At 48.1% G+C, this 23,723-nt stretch overlaps 2 protein-coding genes across 2 annotated transcripts; both read left to right on the forward strand.

Moving 5' to 3' along the window:
• Positions 1-4,354: 4,354 nt before the first annotated feature.
• On the forward strand, positions 4,355-9,113 carry LOC123054843 (uncharacterized). Its single transcript, XM_044478709.1, has 5 exons — positions 4,355-5,396; positions 5,588-5,814; positions 5,909-7,490; positions 7,707-7,939; positions 8,021-9,113. Exons 1-5 carry the CDS (start codon positions 4,556-4,558, stop codon positions 8,723-8,725), a joined length of 3,588 nt encoding a protein of 1,195 aa, XP_044334644.1. The 5' UTR covers positions 4,355-4,555; the 3' UTR covers positions 8,726-9,113.
• A 3,014-nt stretch (positions 9,114-12,127) lies between these two features.
• LOC123054844 (uncharacterized) lies at positions 12,128-16,660 on the forward strand. Its single transcript, XM_044478710.1, has 5 exons — positions 12,128-13,216; positions 13,393-13,619; positions 13,702-15,280; positions 15,489-15,721; positions 15,804-16,660. Exons 1-5 carry the CDS (start codon positions 12,208-12,210, stop codon positions 16,473-16,475), a joined length of 3,720 nt encoding a protein of 1,239 aa, XP_044334645.1. The 5' UTR covers positions 12,128-12,207; the 3' UTR covers positions 16,476-16,660.
• Positions 16,661-23,723: the final 7,063 nt, after the last annotated feature.

A 23,723-nucleotide genomic window follows, 5' to 3' on the forward strand; every position in this document is an offset into this window, starting at 1 on the left:
TTGGTGGCACAGACCGGGACCAAAGGCCCTCCTGCCTGGGCTCCCCGCACCGGCCACGTGGACGGTCTTTAGTCCCGGTTCGTGTAAGAACCGGGACTAAAGGTCTAGGGCATTAGTAACGACCCTTTAGTCCCGGTTCCAAAACCGGGACTAAAGGCCCTTATGAACCGGGGTAAAAGCCCTGTTTTCTACCAGTGTCTAGTCAGCCTGTCGTTCATCAAATTAGTTACCATCATGGGCACATGGTGCAGAACCTCATCGATAACCACTTCCTCCTGAGCTGTATATAGCTGAGTATAAAAGTTCTGCACCTCAGCCTTGACCTCGTCCTTGCTATCAATTATCGTACCATCTGCTTTCTCAAGTACCACAATTTTGTTTCTATTTTTTCGCCTTGACGCCTGGGCATGGAAGAACCCCGTGTTCCGGTCTCCCGCCTTCAGCCAGTCTGCCCTCGACCTCGCACATGCCATGATTTCCTCCTTCAACAGGAGATCGTTTAACTGTCTCGCTAGCTCCTTCTCCCTCCTGGAGGACCCATGATATAGTGAGTTCGCCTTCTCCTGCTCAAACTCCCTTCACACCTTCTTCAGCTTTCTCTTTATATCACCAAACTTCTTGTGCTTCCAATCTGTGAGCTGGCCCTGCATGTCATATAATGAGGAGTTGAGGTCCTCTAGTGTAACAGCCCTATTATTCTTCTCCCATGCAACCTTCACAGTAGGCTCATACGTTTCCTCTCGTCGCCATGCTTCCTCGTACATAAAACGGCATGGGCCACTCGCCTCCCAATCCACTTGTTTCTTTATTCTAATCACCAACAAACAGTGATCAGATTGTGGCGTCGGGACATGCCTAACACCAGTTGCATCATACTGCTGGATGAAGGCCGGATCAGCTAAGTAACGGTCCAGCCGTACTTTGACATTTGCCGCACCCTCCTGCCGGTTGTCCCACGTATACGGAATTCCGGCAAACCCCAAATCCTGAAAATTACACACATCAATGGTCTCCCGAAAACCCTGCATTTGCCATTCAGCATGTTCGTTTGAACCAAAATACTCCGTGTTGTCCGTGATCTCATTAAAATCACCTCCACATAGCCATGGAACATTGCTCTGACACCGGAGGAATTCCAACAGTTTCCAACTTTCCTTCCTTTCATTTCTCTTCGCCTTGGCATAGAAGTCTGTAAAACGCCACTCTTTTTGGTCGCTACCCACGTTCCGTACCATAACATCAATATGTTGATCTGACAAGTTGCTTAGCTTTACATCCACCTCCCTAGACCAGAAAAGGGCAAGTCCGCCGCTCAAATCGACACTACTGACTGGTATACACCCTTCAAAACCTAACCTTGCACGTAAATCTGCTACTCTGTTCCCCTCAATCTTCGTTTCAGACAAGAAGACCAGGGTGGGCGCTTCCACTCTCACCAAATGGTGGAGTTCCCGAACTATCTCCGGGTTCCCAAGCCCTCGACAGTTCCATATTATGCAATTCATTGCTCCTGGCGGGGCTGTACACCAGCCTCCGCCTTTTCACTTGATGTTTCCCCCTCAGCTGCCTTCTTCTTCTTGGAGTCTCTACTATCCTCCTTTGAGATGTCAACTTGCTCGCTCTCCATAGTTCTCTTCTTATTCAGAGTATCCTGGTCCAAGATCATGAGCTGGTTTGAGCGATTCCCAATGCCTTCTGTACTGAGATCCACTCGACGATACACTTTGTTCTGACCTCTTCCACGTGACCTATCAAAACCTTTTGCAAAACCACCCCGACCAGCATTGGCGCCACCACCTGAGTTGAACTGATATACTGCATTCCTGACCACACCCGTGGTGTTCTTCAATGGTGAAGTCACTTCTTCTCCTTTCTCCACCTCCTGTTCTTCTTCCTCACAAACCTCTTCTCTTCTGACTCCAGAACCACCCGCATTGCCACTCTTCGGGGGTGTAGTCCCCCAGTTCTTACGATTCCCTGACTATCTAAGCTTCTCCCCATATGGTGGGAAGCCATCAGCATCACGTTCTCCTGGTTCCGGGCAGAAAGCTTCCGCATGACCCAGATGGCCACATGAAAAGCAGAAGTACGGCACTCCTTCATATTGAATATCATACAGTATAGTTTCCTTGGTTCTGGCCAATTCCAACAGCACCCATCTCATTAATGGTTCCTGAACTTAATCCACACTCGTGCTCTGAGTGATTCTCCAAACGCAAAGCCCTTCGAATCGACATCTAGCTTAATAACTTCTCCCACCATGCCCGCAATCCTCTCCGGCCATGGCGGATACTGGAGAACGGCAAATTTATCACCCTAGCCCAAACCTGTAGTTTTTCGAACTTCCAATCAGAGGGCCGGGCTCTGCTATCAAACAGCTCCAAGATCACCGCGTGTTTCCCCACCATCCACGGTCCACCTCCGTAGATGCGATCTCTATCACGTTGGGTCTCCAGATTTGCCACGAACCTGTTTTCCCCTACCGGATTGAAGTTCAGTCCCCGTGGGTTTCCCCACGCAGGGCGAAGGACCTCTTCAATGGTGTTAACATGAAGAAATTTCCGATGCAGAACCTTCCCCACCAGCGCCCACTGGGGGGCCGCTCCTTCATCCTCCTGATCATCCACCACCAGCTTCCTGTTCTCCTTCTCAGTCAGATTCATCCTCTCCAGCATGTGTTCCACCCGTTCCCTTGATTTCCTTGATTCCTCTGACACCATGTTGACTCTCCCTAACCCTAGACGCCACCCCTCCTCGTGCTCCAAGGGTGGGAAGGTGCACCAGGCTCCCCCTTGATCACCCCGAGAGCAGAGGCCGGAGAGGCGCCGATCCAGGCTCGAGGAAGCGCCGCCCGCGTCCAGGATAGCTTGCGAGCGCGTCGTAGATCGAGATCGCCGTCGCTGCCTGTCTCGCCACTAAACCCTAGAAAACGGTTTGGGCGTTCTTACCGCTGCTGATCCGCTAACACGTATGATAGTGCTTGCTCACTACGGCTGCTCTTGGTGAGCCGTCCCATTAGCAGGAGCGGATCCCTCCTGGAGTGGTTTTGGAAAGCTTTTGACTAATTTTTATTTTTGAGTTAAATGCACTCGAGGTCCTAAATCTTTTATGCAAGTGTCAGTTCAATCCTATTTTTTCAAAATGCATGTTTAGGTCCCAATTATGTAGTAAGTGATTGAACCGAGGTCCTTTTTTGCTCAAACGCTCTTTGACATGCTCATGCGGCACATTGACCGCCACCATGGAAATGGCGGGGCTGCGACGGTTGGTCTTTTCTTTACAGGAAACCCCTTATAAGTAATCTTATTCTCATTCCCAGTCCTTGTCCCAATATCCTCTCTCTCTCTCTCTCTCTCTCTCTCTCTCTCTCTCTCTCTCTCTCTCTCTCTCTCTCGTGCCCTAGCCGTTACCATGGCTGGGACCGTGAACTCCTCGATAGGGAAGCGGGTGAAGAAGGGGAGCTTTGTAGCATGGGCACTGCCCACCGCCGCCATAGTAATCCGTCAATCAGTGGCTCTATGGCAGGTTTAAATTACCTAGAGCGAGTGTACACATTGGTGACGCTCGGGGCAGCGCCAACAGATGGGGTGGCCGACGAGCGGGCACCGCTGAGCTTGTGTGCCGACAACACTAAGCGGGAGGGAACAAAGAGGCGCGGGAAAGCTCAGGAAAAGGGTCGACCATGTGCACGGGGGCGAGGTGAGCTTGGGGACGTGGGGAATGAGAATTTGATTATTTATAAGGGGTTTCCTGTAAAAAGACTAACCACCGCGACCCAGTGATTGACGTGGCAACGATCAACGTGACACGTGAACAAGTCAGAGAGCGCTCGGGGAAAAAAGGACCTCGGGTGAATCACTTACTATAGAATTGGGACCAAAACATGCATTTTGAAAGATTATGACTAATCTAACTCTTCGATATAAGATTTAGAACCTCTAGTGCACTTAACTCTGTATTTTTATGTTTCTATGACGATTCTTTTTTCAGTTTTATACTTTTTGATTATTTATCATTTTATTTTATTTTGAAAATTCGTGAACATATTTATATTTTTTGTGAATTTTTATTTTTAAGTATTTTTAAAAAATGTTCGAATATTTTACAAAATTCATGAAAAGATTAAGAATTTTGGTTTTTTTAATTCATGAACATTTTTTAAATTATTGAAATCATTTTTAAATTCATGACATTTTCAATTTGTGAGTAATTTTTTAAATCGTGAACAGTTTTTAATACATGATTGTTTTAAAATTTGATATTTTTCTAATTCTCCAATATTTTATTAAATCTGTGATTTCTTTCTTACTTCAACAATAAATTCAAAAAAATATAGAAAAAACGGATTTTCGGCGGGGCTGTATCGCTGGCAATGAGCTCCGGCGCACCTGCGATCTACTGGGCCGGGCTGAGCTGAGAGAAAACCCGAGCTGGACCTTTGCCTTTACCACCTGATAAAGGAAAAGGCGATTCTAAAAAAAAGATAAAGGAAAAAGTGGCGGCGGCGGCGGCGGCGGGAGAAGAAAGGACGGCGGACAGTGGTGAGGGCGGTGAGATGAAGACCGCCAGGATTTCGAAGACAAGGAGTGGCGAGCCAGAGCTAAGCGAGGAGCTCTATCAGGCCGCAATCTGCATGGAGGAGAGGATCCGCGCGCTGCAATCCGCCGGTTGGATCGGCAATGAAGGGGAATCGATGGAGATTGGCGACGGCGGCGAGATGGAAACGGGAGGGAAGTCATCAACGGGGTGGAGTAGCGCCGCGTCCCTAGAGCTCGAGGAGCTGCTCCACCGTGCCGCAATCCTCACCCAGACGAGGGCAGGCGACGGAGACGCGGAAAGCGAGGAGCTGCTCGATCTGGCCGCAAAGGAGAGGATCGTCGGCCAGGCAGGCAACCCACTCTCCTGGGAATTAATAAGTGAGATCATGCCGGAGTTTGAAGCAAAGGTCGGCGAGTCGGTACTTCAGGCAGAAGAGACCCGGAAGGAGGCGGTGGCCGTGCTGAGCTTCGGCTTCAGGCTGCACTTGTTCTCCGAGCAGATCGATGAGCTGCGGCACGAGATGTGCAGCTTTCTGAGATCGTTCTCGTCGGAAAACAAAGATATAAGGAGCACCATGATGAAGTTTATCTCTGAGCCGTACCTATCCCGTATCAGCAAATTGCAGTTGATCTCTGACCGTATCAGTATGCTCCAGCGAATGGACTCAGACTTCGACTCCAAAGTGAAATCAACGATCATCAAGCTAAAATCAGAATCCTTCTTGTCAGCCATGGAGGACGAGCTCCGCAGGGCAGGCCAAGAAGATTCCATGGAGATGGAGGAGAAGAGATTCGCTGCCTTCCATCTCTATTGGGAACGTATATGGGGCAAGGATGGCCACAGCTTCGAAAAGCAGAGTGAGTAAAATGTTAGTTACCCGGTTGTAGTTAGTTTTCTTGACATACTTGCATATCTCAAGGAAGCCGATTCCTTGCAATTTGGAATTTACTCCACTTTAGTATATAACCAGATTGATTCTGCTTTATTCTTCTTGAATGGATCATTTATTTTATGTTAGATCTCTAACTCATACTTAAATTACATGCAGCGATATTGAGCCCCATGCAATTTACACATTGCACAACACGCCGCTTCCCAACTGAAGCTGTCGCCGGGAACACCTTGCAGATCTACTCCATCAAAGTCTCACTAGCAGAACGCCAAAGGTTCCCACTGGAGGTGTATGGAGTGGTCGCAGTCCGTGATGCTGTGGACCGTCGTCGCAACCCTCTATTCCTCTGTGCAAGAATGCACTGCCAAATCCTTGAAGAAAATGTACGTATTGGTATTTTCGTGTTCTTGATCTTTTGTTTGTTGACTGTATGCTATAACCTTGTTGATCAGTTAATGGCAATGATGATGCTTGCAGGATTCTTTTTTGCACTTGACTGGCCCGGTTCGTGCAATTGTCTCGATGGATACTGTTTACATCGAAATCCAATTGATAGTGAAGGGCGCAACAAAATCTGAAGATACAGCGTTGATCAGTACATTTGGCTTTTTCAACGGTGATAATTCCAGTACCTATCTCGCCAAAAACAACTTGTGCACAGTGGAGTTATGCTATGAACAAGTTAAACAGTCGGTCCAGGCCACTATCCTCAGTTTGGGTGTTATACCCAAACAGGATTCATTGCCTTCTCCACATGGCGGCAGAGTTGTTTGCTCTTCACTGCCTCAGGATGGTCATGAAGATATCGCTGGGCAAGTATCATCTAGGCAAGTTTTGCTGCTTGATTCAAAAGATGGAAAAATGCCTATGACGAGCAATGGCTACCTTGATCTGGCAAGACATGTAGTTTCTGTGGAATTAAATGGAAAGCTGCAAGTCCTCATAATGGCTGATTCACCATCACAGACTGCAATTGCTGCTCGATTCCTCCTTACACCCAAAAAATACAACACAAGTAAATGTGAATATCCCCTTGCTGATGGCTCTAAGGTTGAGATTACTGTTGCATGGTCCCTTGTTCCCTCAACGATGCCGCAGTCAGGTGACAGTCCTGAGGACAGTGGGATGGCGACTGCAGGAAATTCGAAGGGAAAGAGTGGCGAGTCCATGTTTAGCGAGGATCTCTGTCAGGCTGCCATCTTCATGCAGAAGAGTATCTGCTGGATCCAGGCCCAGGAGAAGAAGATGGTCAAGATTGGACACTACGGCTCCGAAGAATACAATAATCTTCTGGTGTTGAAATCCGATATGTACGAGTTGTCGAATAAGATCTTCGATCGGGTCGACTACAGGACCCAAAAGAGGATCTGCGCGATGCAGAATGCCTATTGGATCAGCAACAACAGGAAATTGACAGATACCGAGAGCAAAATGGGCGACGACATTGAGATGGAAACTGGAGGGAAGTCGTTGAAGGGAAGGAGTGGCGAGTTTAAATCGGCGACTATTGGCAATGAAGACAGAACGGTACAGACACAGAAAAAGATTGGTGACGGTGGCAAATCGGACTCCAAGCAGTTCAATGAGCAGGAGCAGTTCAAGGAGCCGCCGGTTAATAACTCGATCCCCATGGCTGTATCTGTCAGAAACAAGATTGAGGAGGAGGCAGAGGCAGAGACCGTGATGGCGGAGGTGGCACCGAGGGTCAGCTTCAAATCAGCTCTGCTCTCCCGGCAGTTTGATGAGCTGTGGGACAACATGAGCCAACTAGTTTCAACAGAACCAAAATTTCTAGCGATATGCATACTTATTCGGGAACCCTTCGAACGCTATTGCTCCACATTGAAGCTTATCTCTGCAGTTTTCGACCGGCTTGGTCAATGGGTGCCAGATTTCAGAGAGAAAATGGAATTGATAAAGGAAGACAAGGACAGGGATAAGGATGTGGAAGCTGAGGATGTGTATGAGGCGACGAAGATGGCTGAGGAGTATTATTTCAATGCTTATCGTAGAGATTGGGAATGTAGGCGCAGCAACTTTGGCAGCTTCGAAGACCCAAGTGAGTAAATGTGCTAGTGATATGGTTCTTGTTAGTTTCTTTTCTTGTTCCATTTACTGCATGTCTCAAGCAAGCTAATTCGTTCTGTTAGCATGGTGATCCACTTTGTTATTGATTTTTCTTCATTCTTCTTGAATTGATAGCAAAAGCAATCTGTGCACTCTTTAGTTACATCACATTAGATTTCTAACACATACTTAACTTGGTTGCATGCAGCGTTATTGAGCCCTATGTACTTTACCGACAGCATACCAGGCCACACCCAAGTGGGTGCTGAAGTCGGGAGGACCATGCAGGTCTACTCTATTAAAGTCGCAGAAAGAGAAGGCTTCACCCTCGAGTGGCCACTGAAGGTATATGGTGTAGTTGCTGCCCGAGATTCTGTGGACTATCGTCGCAACCTTCTCTTCTTTCGCACTAGGGATGACTGCCAAATCCTGACAAAACAGGTATGCATGGGTGTTTTCCTGTTATTTCCTTATTGTTTGCATCTTTGTTGGCAAGTTAATGGTGAACAATGATGCTTGCAGGATCCCTTTTTGCACTTGACTGGCCCTTCTCGTGCAATTATGTCTGGGGGCATAATGGAACCCGCAGTTACGATTGAAGTCCACCTAAAACTTAAGGGCACGGTGGAGTCTAAAGATAGAACATTGATCAGTAAGGCCTTCCTTTATGATGAAAAAGATCTTGATAGTGCTGATATGATTTCTACGCGTGTCCTCCAGGGCCTTTGTGAAATAGAGCTATGCTGTGAGCAGCTTGAACATTCACACCAAGCCACTATCCTCGGTGTCCGTGTTGTACGGGGCTCATTGGCTTGTGGCAATGGCATCAAGATTGTTTGCTCCGTACTACCTGAGGACAAAACCGAAGGCGGTGGTAAGCGCCCATCTGGGTGTATTTTGCTGCTTGATTCACAAGCTGGAGATATGCCTGTGGGTGAAGAGGGTTATCTGGATCTGTCGAGGCAAGTTGTATCTGTGAAATCAAGAGGAAGGCTAGAAATTCTCGTGCAGGCTGGAGAAATCAGTGGAAGTGTCGTCTTTCCAATCAAATTCAGCAACATAAGTGAAGAAAGTTGTGAGCCTGGTGATTGTAAAGTGGAGATAACCGTTGCTTGGTCCTTGCTCGTTGAAAACCAGTATGATATCTCGGTGATGGGAGCTATACAGCCTTACGCATGGGAATCAATTCCACGTAGGCCGATCATGAAGCTTGTTGACGCTTGTTGAAGAGGTTCACTTCGTGAAGATGGCATTCTAGCTAGTTGTACTTAGTGTAGTAGTAATCCGAAAAGGTATATATGGGCAACACAAGGCAGCGTCAGATGCTGGTTCAGTTTCTCCCTCACAAAAAAAAAAGAAAAAAGAAAAAAGAAAAAAATGCTGGTTCAGTTTCTGAATGTATTTTTTTGGCAAAGCAGAGATGATCACCGTGCAAGCTGATAGTACAAGCAGTATAATCCTGGATGCGATTCGGGTTTGACAGGAAGAATAGGGACCATGAAAAACACCCACACGCAATTTTATTTTTTTGTAAACTACATGATTTTAGTACATTGGACAATATTATTGTAAAATGTCAAGAACATTTTTCTAACACATGATGACAGCTTTTTCATGTCTGAACATTTCTTCAAATGAATGTTAAACATTTTTAAAATACACGTAACATATTTTGAATCGTATGAGACCTTTTATATATTTGTCGGACTACTTTTACATATTAACATTTTCTGGGTTCCCTAGATGGTCCCAAGCCGGTTTTGGGAACTTTTCAAAAGGTTCCTAGCGGTTTTTCTATTTCTTACTGGTTTTCGGTTTTTTATTTTTGGTTTTGGTTTAAATTTTTTCTGTTTTGTATTTTTCTTTCACTTCTTAATTTATTCATTTTCCTTGTTTTTTACTCAAAGTTTTTCAAAATCATTAAAGAAATTCAAAATGTCAAAAATTATTGGGTTTTGCAAGATGTTTGGGATTTCAAATTTGTTCATGTTTTCCAAAAAAAACATGTTTTCAGATTTTGTTTGCATTTCGGAAATTAATCAAAATTTCAACAATTTTTCTCTATCGTAAAAAAAATGTCCATTTTTTCAAAAAATATTTGTTTTTCCCAATAATTGACCACATTTTTATAAAAATTCGGGATTTAATTTTTTTCTCCAAAAATTTAGAGAATTTAAAAAATGTTCTTTTTTTATTTGCTAACATTTTCCAAATTCGTGATCTTTTTTTTGAGAAATCTCGCCCTCTTTATTCATTCAAAGCAAACGACATAGGTACAAGGTTTGGGTCATGAGGATATCCCAACCAAACATATCTACCTAGGCCTAGGTTACAAGCAAACTTGGCGAGATTATGAGCCTCAAAATTATGGTTCCTACGCTCATGAATAAAAGAGTATGAATTAAAGCTATTACAACGAAGCATTATTTCATGTACTAGAGCGGCGTTGGGACCTCCTGTCCCCCTGTTGATATCGTTAACCACTTCTTGGCAGTCCGAGGCCACACATATATTGGTAGTAGCAAGATCTTCTGCCAATGCCAAAGCTTCCCGGCAAGCGTAAGTCTCCAGCATCAACGGATCATTAATTCCCTGAAAAACAACTGCCGATGAACCCAGGTATAAACCCTCTTGATCACGACATATCGCCACAGCTGCTCCTCCACGTCGAGACCTTGCAACTACTCCATCCACATTAATCTTTGCCATGCCACTCGGAGGTGGCAGCCACCTCTTCTGCTGTGCAGGTGAAGCCGTATGTGTTATTTGATGCTCATTCCTAGCATTCACCTGACCGAGCTCCTCAATATAATTGTTCACAAAGGATGTAGTCTGTTGCTGGCTCTGAAAAACTGATTCATAGATGGCCTTCCGCCTCGCAAACCAGATAGACCATAGGGTGATTACCAGTCGCGTGAAACTTGCATGGTCCAGTGTTTCATTTAACTGAAATAACTAAATCCTCGCATTGGCTTCCAAATTCTCTGACATTTGGGAAACAAGTGCTTCATCTGACAGAGCCCACACGCAGCGTGACATGGTGCACGACACAAGCGCATGTCGCCATGAATCAACACAGCCACATAACGGACACGTATCCTGTACCGCCATGTTTCGCCTCTATAAAGTATCCGTCGTCGGTAGTGAATGATGGACAAGCCTCTAGAGGAAGATCCTGACCTTCGACGGCACCTTTAATTTCTATAACGAGCACCATGACTTTTCATCCTGCTCGGCCATTACATGATCCGCTTCTTCCTTCTAGCCACTCCTCTCTCTGCAACTTGGTTTTCAGAAGGAATTTATATGCCGAACTAACACTGAAGTTACCCTTCTTATCTGGGTGCCAAGCCCAGAAGTCTGGTATGTTGCGAGTGCAAACAGGAATCTTTAAAATGGTGTTGGCATCAATTGGAAGAAAAACAGTGTGGATCAGAGCCTCGTTCCATGATGCTGTTGCCGGGGTTAGCAGCTCCGACACATATAACTTGGAGGGTCCGCCACTAGCGACGTGATCGGACGTGGTGTCATCTCCTTCGGCATCCAATTATCAGCCCAAATATCCGTTGTTTGCCCATTGCCAATCCGTCGTATAATGCCTTGCTTGAGTAAATCCCTACCTTCCAGAATAACGTGCCAGATTTGTGAAGGTCTAGTTCCTAACTCCGCAGTCAAGATCGTCTTGTCCGGGTAGTAAACTGCTTTGAGCATTCTCGCACTCAAACTTGCTGGTTCCTGAAGAAGCCTCCATGCTTGTCTAGCAAGCAAAGCCAAATTAAAGATCTCGAGATCCCTGAAGCCAAGACCTCCCAAATGCTTTGGCCGAGTCATCACATCCCAAGACACCCAAGTCGGCTTGCGCTCACCTTGCTTGCATCCCCACCAAAATTTCCTGATAATAGACTTGATGTGATCACACAAACCTCTCGGGAGCTTGAAACATGACATAGAAAAACCCGGGATTGCTTGGGCTACTGACTTAATAAGAACATCTTTACCGCCAGCTGAAAGGCACTTGCTCATCCAACCCTTTACCTTATCCCACACCCTGTCACTCAAATATTTGAATGTCCCCTTCTTTGAGTATCCCACATCAGTTGGCATACCCAGGTATCTGTCACTCAAAGATTCATTATGAACCTGCAAATATCCCTTGACAGCATTGCGCACTATCTCGGGGCAGCCCTTACTGAAAAAGATTGATGATTTTTCTTTATTTACCCTCTGTCCCGATGCCATGCAATAAGCATTCAATAGGTTTGAAACTTCCTCTGCTCCATTAACACTTGCCCTGAAAAACAGCAGGCTATCATTCGCGAATAAAAGATGATTCACCGCCGGTGCCGACGGTGCCACCTTAATGCCGCTGAGCTGGGATGATTCATTCTGGGGTTTTCTTTATTTACGTTTTTTCTCCAAAAATTTAGAGAATTTTTTAAAAAATACTTTTTTTATTTGCTAACATTTTCCAAATTCGTGATCTTATTTTGAATTGACGACAGTGATACTGGGATGGGCCTGGGCCATGTGCGCGCAGGGAAGGTCCGTCTCGATCTACTGGGCCTGGCTACGCCTGAGAGAAAATATATGGGCGCACGCCCGTCTGGACCGTATCTTGAAAACCCTAAGCTGGGGGATCTTTGCCTTGCCCCGAACAAAAAAACGAGAGCGGCGGCGGCGGCGGCGGCGCACAGTGGTGAGGAGGTGAGATGGACTCCGCAGGGAGTTCGATGGGAAGGAGTGGCGAGTCCATGTTTACCGAGGAGCTCTATCAGGCTGGAATCTGCATGCGGGAGAGCATCCGGTGGATCGAGGCCCAGGAGGCCAAGATGGAGGAGATTGCACATAGCGATTCTGATTATGATAATCTTCCGGAATTCAGAATGGATATGGTCGTCTTGACGGAGAGGATCTTCCAATTGTGGCACAAGATGGGCGCGGTACAGAGGGCCGGTTGGATCGGCAATGAAGGGGAATCGATGGAGACCCTGAGCAAGATTGGCGACGGCGGAGAGATGGAAGCTGGAGGGAAGTCGTCGAAGGGAAGCAGGAGTTCTGCATCCCTCGAACTCGAGAATCTGCTCCACCGTTCCGGAATCCTTGCCGACGGAGAGAGGGGCGGAGGCGCAGACAGTGAGGAGCTGCTTGATTTCCTTGCAATGGAGACCCAGGAGTGGATCGTTAGCCAGTCAGACAGTCAACTCCGCTGGGAGACCGTGCCCGAATTGACAACCGAAATCCTGTTGAAATTTGAAGAAGTGGTCGTTGACATTGCTAAGGTATTTGAAAACAAGAAGATCCGGGAGGAGGCAATGGCAGTGCTAAGGTTCGGCTTCAGATTGCCGGCATTCTCTGAGCAGATCGATGAGCTGAGGCACGAGATGTGCAACTTTCTGAGATCCTTCTCGTCAGAGAACAAAGATATAAGGAGCATCATGATGAAGTTTATTTCTGAGCCGTACCTATCCCGTATCTGCAAATTGAAGTTGATCTCTGACCGTATCACTATGCTCCAGCGAATGGACTCAGACTTCGACTACAAAGTGAAATCAACGATGATTAAGCTGAAATCAGAATCTTTCTTGTCAGCCATGGAGGACGAGCTTCGCAAGGCAGGCCAAGAAGATTCCGTGGAGATGGGGGAGAAGAGATTCACTGCCTACCATCTCTACTGGGAACGTATATGGGGCAAGGATGGCCACAGCTTCGAAAATCAGAGTGAGTAAACTTGCATGCATGCTACTTACCTGATTGCTTGCATTTTGGAATTTACACCACTTAACCAGATTGATTCTTAAATGGACTGTTTATTTACTAAAGTTTACTCCACGATTTGTGGTTCTACTAGTGAGACTTTGATGTAGTAGATCTCTAACTTGTTAACTTGTATGCAGCGATATTGAGCCCCATGCAATTTACACATTGCACACCACGCCACATTCCAATTGAAGCTGTCGCAAGGAGTACCTTGCAGATCTACTCCATCAAAGTCTCACTAGTAGAACCCCAAAAGTTGCCACTGGAGGTGTATGGAGTGGTCGCAGTCCGTGATGCTGTGGACCGTCATCGCAACCCTCTATTCCTCCGTTCAAGACAGCACTGCCAAATCCTTGAAGAAAATGTACGTATGGTCTTTTCGTGTTCTTGATCCTTTGTTTGTTGCCTGCATCCTTGTTGATTATGGCAAATGATGATGCTTGCAGGATTCTTTATTGCACTTGACTGGCCCGGTTCGTGCAATTGTCTCGACGGATACTGTTTACATCGAAATCCAATTAATAGTGAAGGGCGCAACAAAATCTGAAGATACAGCATTGATCAGTACATTTGGCTTTTACAATGCTGATAATTCCTGTACCTATCTCGCTAAAAACGCCTTGTGCACAGTGGAGTTGTGCTGTGAGCAACTTAAACAGTCGGTCCAGGCTACTATCCTCAGTGTGGCTGTTACACCCAAACAGGAATCATTGCTTTTTCATGGTGGCAGAGTTGTTTGCTATTCAGTGCCTGAGGATGGTAATGAAGATATCGCTGCGCAAGTATCATCTAGGCAAGTTTTGCTGCTTGATTCAAAAGGTGGAAGAATGCCTATGGCCAGCAATGACTACCTTTATCTGACAAGACATGTAGTTTCTGTGGAATTAAATGGAAAGCTGCTAGTCCTCATAATGGCCGGTTCACCATCACAGACTGAGATTACTGCTCAATTCCTCCTTAAACCCGAAAAATACAACACAAGTAAATGCGAATTTCCCCTTGCTGATGGCTCTAAGGCTGAGATTACTGTTGCTTGGTCCCTTGTTCCCTCGACGATGCTAGAGTCAGGTGACAGTCGTGAGGACAGTGGAATGGTGACTGCAGGAAATTCGAAGGGAAGGAGTGGCGAGTCCATGTTAAGCGAGGAGCTCTGTCAAGCTGCCATCTTCATGCAGAAGAGTATCTGCTGGATCCAGGCCCTGGAGAAGAAGATGGGGAAGTTTGGACACTACGGCTCCGAGGAATACAAGAATCTTCTAGGGTTGAAATCAGTTATGTATGAGTTGTCGAATAAGATCTTCGGTCGGGTCGACTATGAGGCCCAGAAGAGGATCAGCACGATGCAGAATGCCTGTTGGATCAGCAATAAAGGGAAATTGACCGATACCCAGACAAAAATTGGTGATGACATAGAGATGGAAACCGGAGGGAAGTCGTCGAAGGGAAGGAGTGGCGAGTTTGAGTTGGCGAGGATTGGCAACGAAGGCAGAACGGTGCAGACACAGAGCAAGATTGGTGATGGTTGCAAATCAGTCTCCAAGCAGTTCAATGAGCAGGAGCAGTTGAAGGAGCTGCCAGTCAGTAACTTGATGTCCGTAGCCGAGTCTGTCAGAAATAAGATTGAGAAGAAGCAGGCTGAGACCATGACGGAGGAGGTTGTGCCGAGGGTAAGCTTCAAATTAGGTTTGCTCTCCTGGCAGTTTGATGAGCTGTGGGACAAGATGAGCCTGCTAGTCTCAACAGAACCAAAATTTCTAGCGATATGCATGCTTATTAGAGAGCCCTTCGCACGCTATTGCTCCACATTGAAGTTTATCTCTGAAGTTTTCAACCGGCTTGGTGAATGGGTGCCAGATTTCGGAGAGCAAGTAGAATCGATGAGGCAAGATGATGAGGACAAGAATATGGGTGGAAAAGTTGTGAATCCGCATGAGGCGGCGAAGGCGGCTGAGGAGTACTATTTCAATGTCTACCGTAGAGGCTGGGAACGTAGGAACAGCAACTTTGGCAGCTTCGAAGACCCAAGTGAGTAATGTGCTTGTGATATGGTTGTTAGTTTCTTTTCTTCTTCCATTTACTGCATGTCTCAAGCAAGCTAATTCGTTCTGTTAGCATAGTGATTTACTTTAATCATTGATTATTTATTCTTCTTGAATGGATAGCAAAAGCAATTTGTGCAATCTTTTGTTAGTTGACGTCAGATTTCTAACACACTTGACTTGGTTGCATGCAGCGTTATTGAGCCCCATGTTCTTTACCCGAAGCTTACCAGGCCACACCCAAGTGGGTGCTGAAGTCGGGAGGACCATGCAGGTCTACTATATTAAAGTTGCAGAAAGAGAAGGCTATGCCCTTGAGTGGCCGCTGAAGGTATACGGTGTAGTCGCTGCACGAGATGTAGTGGACTATCGTCGCAACATTCTCTTCCTTCGCACGAGGGATGACTGCCAAATCCTCACGAGACAGGTATGCATGTGTATTTTCCTGTTCTTTTTCTTGTTGTTTGCATCTTTGTTGACAAGTTAATGGTGAATAATGATGCTTGCAGGATCCTTTTTTGCACTTGACTGGCCCGTCTCGTGCAATTATGTCCGAGGGCACTGTTACGATTGAAGTTCACCTAAAGTTGAAGGGCACAGTGGAGTCTAAAGATACCACATTGATCAGTAAAGCCTTCTTCTATGATTATGACGGTGTTTCTGTGCGTCTGCTCCGTGGCCTTTGTGGAATAGAGTTATGCTGTGATCATCTTGAACAATCACACCAAGCCACTATCCTCGGTGTCCGTGTGTTACGGGGCTCATTGCCTTGTGGCAAAACCGAAGTCGTTTGCTCCGTACTGCCTGAGAGCGATACTGAAGGCAATGGTAAGCACCCATCTGGGCATGTTTTGCTGCTTGATTCACGGGCTGAAAAAATACCCGTGAGTGAACAGGGTTATCTAGATCTGTCAAGGCAAGTTGTATCTGTAAAATCAGGAGGAAGGCTGGAAATTGTCGTGCAGGCTGGAGATTTCAGTGGAAGTGTTGTCTTTCCAACCAAATCCAGCAACATAAGTCAAAAAGGTTTTGAGCTTGGTGATTGTAAAGTGGAGATAACTGTTGCTTGGTCCTTGCTCATTGGAAGCCAGTATGATATCTCGGTGATGGGATCTATACAGCCTTACGCATGGGAATCAATTCCACGTAGACCTACCATGAAGCTCGTTGACGCTTGTTGAAGATGTTCGGTGAAGAGTCATTTGTGCATCTGCTACTTATAGCTTATTGTGTGTATGCTAATTGTTCGTAGTACTATGATAAGACCAGCCTATGATAATGATTTCTTAACTTTGGTCTTGCGTGTATGCTAATTGTTCCTGTACTATGATACGGAGTACAATACAAGGTCTATATTGCATCTTGCTTTTATGTATGTATATTTTTGCTTAGCTAGGCAAGCCTATTTTGCCATTTCTAGCTTATTCGTGGAGCATCTTATTTCTGGATTGAATGCCAATTTGCACTTGTTGTTTCTGTTGACTCATCGTGGATCTGGAGATATAGCCTTGTGATTTCATCATTGCTGATGTTCAGTGCTTACCAAGCTGGCAGGGGACGTGCGGTTGAGTGCGTGCTGAAGTATTTCTGGCATTGCTAGCGTCCGCTTGTGTTCACTATGCACGATATTGTGCAACTGTTGCCACCTTTTTGCAATAGGTAAGAGAGCGGTGAAGAGTCTCCTACCTGTCAAATACTGTGTACATGTCTGGTTGTTGTATAACAACTCGCCCTTTCTCTCCGTTAACTGCTATACATACGTAATCTCTTCTGAGTAATACAAGTGTGTATTGTGCAGCATTCCTCTAATCTTCGGCTTGTATCAGAGCCTCTAATGGCCGGCCCTATGTGTACCACTGCGCTGGCCCTTTCTTCCACCTCTAGCCAAACCCTCTCCTCCACCAGAATAGGCCGCCGCTACGTCCGCGGTGCGCTTCGCGTCTCTTCTCGTCAATGGTAGATAGAGGCGAATCCCAGGCATCTTCGTCCTTCCTGTGATCCCGCCGGCTCCTCGTGTGGTTTCCCTCTCCTCCTGCTGCCCCTGCAAGGGCTTGAGGTTGGTGAAACCCTGGATCCGGGTGCGGTGTGTACATAGGTCGGGGTGGCTCGTCGCATGCAGTGTCGATGGCGCCATGATCTCTTAGGAGCGGGATGTGGTGCTCGGAATAAGGGTCTCCCGACCCTCGCTCTTTCTCTTTGGAGGCTTGGCCGGCGTTGACGAGGGGTTTGTAGAGCTTGGCCTTTTTGAGCAGTGGTGGTCCAAGCTGGGAACAAATGTGGCCGTCGAAGGAGGCAGGAGGGTGTAGTTCCCAGATCGGAGTCGACGCAAGCTTAGAGAGCTCCTCCACAGGGGAGGACGCCTCTGGCCGAACGGAGCCTTATCGGATTTTATCCTGTTGTGTGTGGCGGGTGTATATATGAGTTCAAGAAAGCCTTATGGCGAGGGGCTTCTTCGGCTCCATTGGATTTGCTCGTCGGTGGTGTTCCTTCTCCGGCAACTACGACGGTGGAAGGAATCAGCGCAAGACGGCAACGGGACCAATGAGGAAGACAAAGGACCGGATTGGAATTTTGTGTTTTTCAAGGGTCTTCTTCAAAGTTCGACGGAAGCAGTCGCACTGTTCGTATCCTTCTCGTATGGTTGTAGTCATATGCGCATTTAATGTTTTCCTTATCATATGAATACAAGTTGCGTATGCCTTTGGGGAATAAGTTTTCGAAATAAAAACCCTCTCCACCTCCAGCCTCACCTCGCGGCCCTCTCCTCCTCCATCGACCCTCTCTCATCCTTTGCCCCATCCATAGTTTCCCTCCCTCCTCTCTCCATTCACAACTGCAACGATGGAGGTCGTAGCTCTTCATAGATGGCTTGCACTTACATATGATTCACCATTCTACTAGTACTATGTGTATTTGCATGCTTGGTGGGGATACTAGTTGCTATTGCCATGCTCTATGTGTACCTCATGCTATTGTTGTTTCTTGTGTTGGGAGAGTCATACTGTTCAATTTCTATTTGCATAGGACTTCTTGCCAATACAATGATTATACTATGTTCATATCTTGTTTTCATGATTGTGATATGTCATGTGCATTATGTATGCACACTATTTGCAAACATGACATGATTACCATGATTACTTCTAGTATGTTGCATCTTCACACTACTAGCTTGCTTGACTTCATCACCATGATTGCTTGCTTTGTTGCATCACTCATGATCCATAATTGCTCATTTCATTGGGTTGATAGCATACATGTTCATGCCTCTCACTTGAATTGTCTTAATCATTGTCTCCTGTCTTCTTAGTTGCCTTACTCATATTCCATTGTAGTGAGTGCAACCATGCTATGCTTATTGATTTTGGAGACTTGGACATATTACTTGTGACACATGCTTGTTTGATCGAGCATAATGTCTTTGGTTGTACTTGCATCATATGCCTACATACCATGCCCTGCACCCTTGTCCTTTCTTATGATAAGAATGATGAAAACACTTGTTGGGTATCTCACCAGCCGAATGATAGGTTTTGCATTTCCGCTAACCTCATTTGTTTCTCCGAGTGTCTGTCATGTTCTTTTGTTTTGGAGGATTCACAAGGCGGTGCCATCATGAGACATATTGGTTATGTGAAGGCGTACACGATGTGCGAAACCAACATTTTGGAGACACTCCTAAAGGTGAACCCTTTCCCTTTGAGCCATCCTCAAATACACATATTGTATGGGCCATTCTTTCATTGTTGTCTCCTTCTTGTCTACATGATACATCTATTGGATGGAGGTGCCACATTGGAGATTGACCCTATGAACCTTTAAATTGGGGAGCGTGCGGAATTAGTGGATGCACCACCGGACCACCACTCATGCCACGACATCGGGCACCGATTTGCCAAAATACCTTTTCCATATTGCACCAACACCTCCATATTTGTTGATGAGCATGCTAGATGGAAACATCCCTTCCATAAGAAATTTGCAACTTATGCATGATATATGATTGCCTTGTTGCATCTTGTATTCCCATGTCATCCATGATATATGAGCTTGTGCACTTTTCTTAGCAAATTTGTTGTGACCTTCCTTGATGGCATATTCATACATAATGATCACATTGCCCACCATCAATTGCATAATAACATAATCACATTGCGCACCAATTGCCATGTTCATGCTTTTAATAAACCGTCCCATTATGACATCATTTTGCACAATGGTTGCATTAATCACATTCACAACACCTTTGTATGCACAACAAATGAATTTGATCACATGCATGCTTTACATGTCATTCTACATCATTTGGCTAAGCATCTTGTGCCTTGTCACGAACATTATTATCGGACGAACTCATGCTTACTTGATGGTCACCTTGTGTGCGCTAACCATTGTATTTTCGAGTGTCATTTGTGTTTGCTCTTTTTGCATGTATACCACTCCGGAGACACCTTGGAGTACTTGGATTGCGCCATGTCTTCAACTTCGTCCAACTACAAGTCCGTCCACGACAACCGTTTCCATGGTGATGAGGTTTACGATCTGAGGTTGGATCTTTCCCAAGGGAGGGAAGATGATGCGGAGCATCCTATGGTCATACCCATGTACACTCAACTACTCTCAAGCCCCAAGAGACATACGATGAGACCTCAAGCATACACCATTGGACCCAAGGTGAACCCGCTTCTAAATGCTTCCCCTTGCCATTCATGCGAGACATGGTTGCTACCTAATGAAAAGACACTACGTGTGCTCAGGATCCGAGGAGACGACCATGGAGATGCTCGAAGCATAGTACAAGTCCACACAGAAGTGGAGCAAGGGCCTCAAGTGGAGTCGTCGCGAAGCTACAGTCGCTGGACATCCGGCGCCACCAACCAGAAGGAGTCCAGAGAAGAACAAACGCCATGCGACTCTACAGCGGCCGGACATCCAGCCAACCCCTGGACATCCGGCGCCTGACGACAGGCCGAACATCCGGCATCGCCCCGGAAATCCAGCGCACACTATCCAGAGAAGAAGATCTTCGGCCAGCTTCTTGGCCGGACATCCGGCGCCTGCGCGCAGCCTTCGGCCGAAGGGCCTTGTAACCTCTCTCTCTCTCTCACCCCCGACTTCGTCCTAGACTATAAATAGACCACCCCCTCCTCTTGTTAGGGTTAGCAAATGTGATAGCTCATTAGGGATAGAGCTTTGCTCATCCACGTACCTCTACTCCTCGGAGTCCAAGGAATCCTCGGAGAAGATCGCCCACGTGGATTCAAGACCCCATTGTGAGATGATCCATCTCGGATTCAAGACCTCAACTCCTCGCGGATTGGGATGAACTAGCTACCCTTTATATCCCCCTTTGTTGGATTTGGACATTTGTTACCTCTTTATGTATGTGGATCTAGCACATGTGTGATTGGATCAAGTTGATTTGAGTGTTTTCCTCTTGTGTGTTCTTCATGTGTTCATCGTGTTCTTCGGGAACCCCCCTACAAATTGTGAAAGATCGGCCCATAGGATTCCACCCTACATCATCTAGCACAGGCAAGCACATCAGCAAAAGTGACGAGGTAAGGATTCTGACTAGCTTCATGCTCATCGGAATTGCCTTCCTCCTCCTCTTTAATCAATTTGCTCAAGTGCCCAAAACCCACCTCCAGGACAAACATTATCCAAGCAATCAGACAACCAATTGCACCCTCTCTTCCCCCGACCACTGAGATCATATTCAGTCAGCTTGGCATCAAACCACGCCCTCCCCCAACTGCAGCAAACTTCACATCTTGAGAGGCTTTTCAGATCTCCGGTGACAGAAATGGCAGAGGATCTACTAGCTCCGGGAGCGGCGGGACGCTTGTGGGGCGCACGCCCACCACACACACCCACCGTGCCTTCCTCCTCATATCGTTGGATCTCCCCTCTCCCCTCGGCCAGTGTATGAACGCCACCGGCGGCGAAGCTGGGAAAAGCGGCATCCGCTCTCTCCCCGCAGGTGATCCCTCGAAGTAAATCCTTCTCGCACAATTCATCATCTCTCGATCCGCCTGGATTCTGCAGGTCTATACATACGTCTCTCTCCTGGATCCTGAGGACCGGATCTGGTTCTGCCTCCGCAATCTCCCTCGCGTCCCTCCACTCCTTGTCGCACTGCGACCATGAGGAGTCGTCGCTGATCCGCTTCGCTCTCTCCATCCATCTTCCCTCATGACCTGTTGACCAGCCGCAGAGCAGCTCTAGGAGCACGACACCGAAGCTGAACACGTCAGCGCGATGTACCCCACTGGTCCCCTGCACCCAGGACAGCACCCGGCGGCTCAACAACTTCATGAGCTGGAAGTCGGTTATCGTGGGCTGCAGCTCAGCGCCCAGCAGGAATTGGATGTTCTCCGGCTTCACGTCGCAGTGCACGACCGACTCGAGGCACTAGAGGTATGCCAGATGCATGGCAACGCCGACGGAGATCGCGTACCACCCAAACGCGACGGCGCCGTCGAGGAAGAGGGCATTGTCGAGACTCGAGAGAGCCGTTCTCAACGTGCTCGGAGGCGGTGTGAGTGCTCGGAGCGCGAGCCAAAGATCCTGACGAGGTACATGTGGTTGATCCAGCCGATGACGCTGAGGTCCTACCGGAACAACTCGTGGGCCTGCGTCCCATCTTCCAGTCGCGTCACGGCGACGCTCCGGCCGGCCGCGCTCCTCCCGATCTTGTCGCTGAACTCGCAGGTCGCGGTCCACAGCTCGTTGTACGTGCACCTCGATTGTGAAGTTGCTGAGCACCAGGCTATGCCTTTCATCGCTGGTCCGCTGCCATACCGGGTCGGCTCGGAAGACGAACAGGCACCCGACAGCGATGAAGATGGCCTCCGTGACAAACAGCCTGGCCAGACAGGAGTAGAAATAGACCAAGTTGAGCACCTCCCGCACGGTGCTCGCGTGGCCGCCAAGGCGCATGCAGCACAAAGGGCTCCGGGTTCTGGACGCGGCGAGGCACTTGAGCATCTGCATGCCGTCCGGCCTTTCCATAGGGCGATCTTTGGGTAGCATTTTCCGACGCGATGCCCTTCTTGTAGCCGAACGTACGCCTCGAAGCTGCAGATCTGGCGGCACGTGTCGTAGACTCGTAGGTGAGCGCGGCACCGCACGTGGAACGTGCGTGGGCTGCACTTGCTCCAGCCTCCAGTCCGGTCGCTGGCCACGACGAACTCCGGCCTCCGCGAACGAGCACAGATCGTCTGGGCCCCAGCGCCGGAGACGTCGAGGCTGTACTGGCGGAGATCCCCGTCGTAGTCAAGCGTGATGACGCCCATCCTGGCGGCGTTGAAGTGCAGGTTTTTGCTGGCGGAGAAGCGGCCGCGCGTATCGCGGCTGCTGTTGTGTTAAGAATAAAGCGACGTCATTAGCGTTAAGAGTCGTCACGTGTGTCCAAAGCGCCGTACGGGCGTCCGTACGGGCGTCTTCTCGCGCCACAGGTGCCTATTGTAAACGGACACCTCTCCGGAGGCGCCCCAAATCCTTGTATAAATAGGGCTTTGCCCAGAATCAATAAACACAAGTTTTCATCAAATCTTTACACGTTATCAGCCACGTTAGCCTCGACCAACAGAGCACGAACAAGAAGAGACGAGAAGGTGAGATGGCAGGGATGAACCTGCATAGAATCGCCTCTGCCCTTGTTCGATTCATTGGACGGGAGATCCGTCGATCTGCCAGACGCCACAGTGCTGGTGTTCCTCGCCATTGGGGCCCAGGCAATGGCCGCCGTGGTCGCCGTGGTCGTCAAGATCACCCTGGCCCCGCCGCCGCAGAGCAGGCAGGACCAAGCAACCCATCTGCCGCCGTCCACCATGCCTACCAGGCACCCCCGATGCAGGCCTTCGTCGCTCCGCCAATGGACTGGGCTCTCGCCGAGGCTGCAGCCCCGTTCCTGGGCGAGGAGGAGTTCTTCGACGCCGCCCAGGCCCCGCCACCGCCGGGGATCTTCTTCTGCAATGGCATGGACGCAGGCGTGGCCTTCTGTCCGGTGCACGGATACGGCCCTTGCCCTGCCCGCGATTTATGCCCCGTGCACGGGTACGGGCCGTGCCCTCCACCGCCGGCCACTCCACCACCGGAACCGGAGGTCATCGATGAGCCGCTCGCCTACCCGGACCTCCCAACGCCGATGCCCGCCGACGAAGATGAGGAGCACTTCGCCCCTCCAGGCTATGGCCCTGTGCCCGCCATGATGGAGTGGGAGGTGACGCCGAACGAAGAGGAGGAGCAGTGGCTCAACTCCGTTGTGAAGCCGGAGCCAACCACGCCGGCGGAGACCGACGAACCCGGTGCCACCATCCTCGACCTCAACACTGCCACCAGCGTGAAGATCGAGGAAGCGGCGTCGTCTTCCAAGGCCCCAGCATCTCCGGCGCCTCTGCCCCGGCAAGCCCGCGAACGCCTCC

This window comes from Triticum aestivum, chromosome 2D (genome assembly GCF_018294505.1).
Source record: "Triticum aestivum cultivar Chinese Spring chromosome 2D, IWGSC CS RefSeq v2.1, whole genome shotgun sequence".
In the NCBI taxonomy this organism is placed as follows: domain Eukaryota; kingdom Viridiplantae; phylum Streptophyta; class Magnoliopsida; order Poales; family Poaceae; genus Triticum; species Triticum aestivum.

What these genes read in the sequence shown, in the direction of transcription:
- LOC123054843 (XM_044478709.1), top strand. Translation starts at nt 4,556, where the DNA reads ATGAAGACCGCCAGGATTTCGAAGACAAGGAGTGGCGAGCCAGAGCTA. An exon ending in GCCAAATCCTTGAAGAAAAT is followed by an intron (nt 5,815 to 5,908) that starts GTACGTATTGGT and finishes TGATGCTTGCAG; the next exon opens with GATTCTTTTTTGCACTTGAC. An exon ending in GCCAAATCCTGACAAAACAG is followed by an intron (nt 7,940 to 8,020) that starts GTATGCATGGGT and finishes TGATGCTTGCAG; the next exon opens with GATCCCTTTTTGCACTTGAC.
- LOC123054844 (XM_044478710.1), top strand. Translation starts at nt 12,208, where the DNA reads ATGGACTCCGCAGGGAGTTCGATGGGAAGGAGTGGCGAGTCCATGTTT. An exon ending in CCACAGCTTCGAAAATCAGA is followed by an intron (nt 13,217 to 13,392) that starts GTGAGTAAACTT and finishes ACTTGTATGCAG; the next exon opens with CGATATTGAGCCCCATGCAA. An exon ending in TGGCAGCTTCGAAGACCCAA is followed by an intron (nt 15,281 to 15,488) that starts GTGAGTAATGTG and finishes GGTTGCATGCAG; the next exon opens with CGTTATTGAGCCCCATGTTC.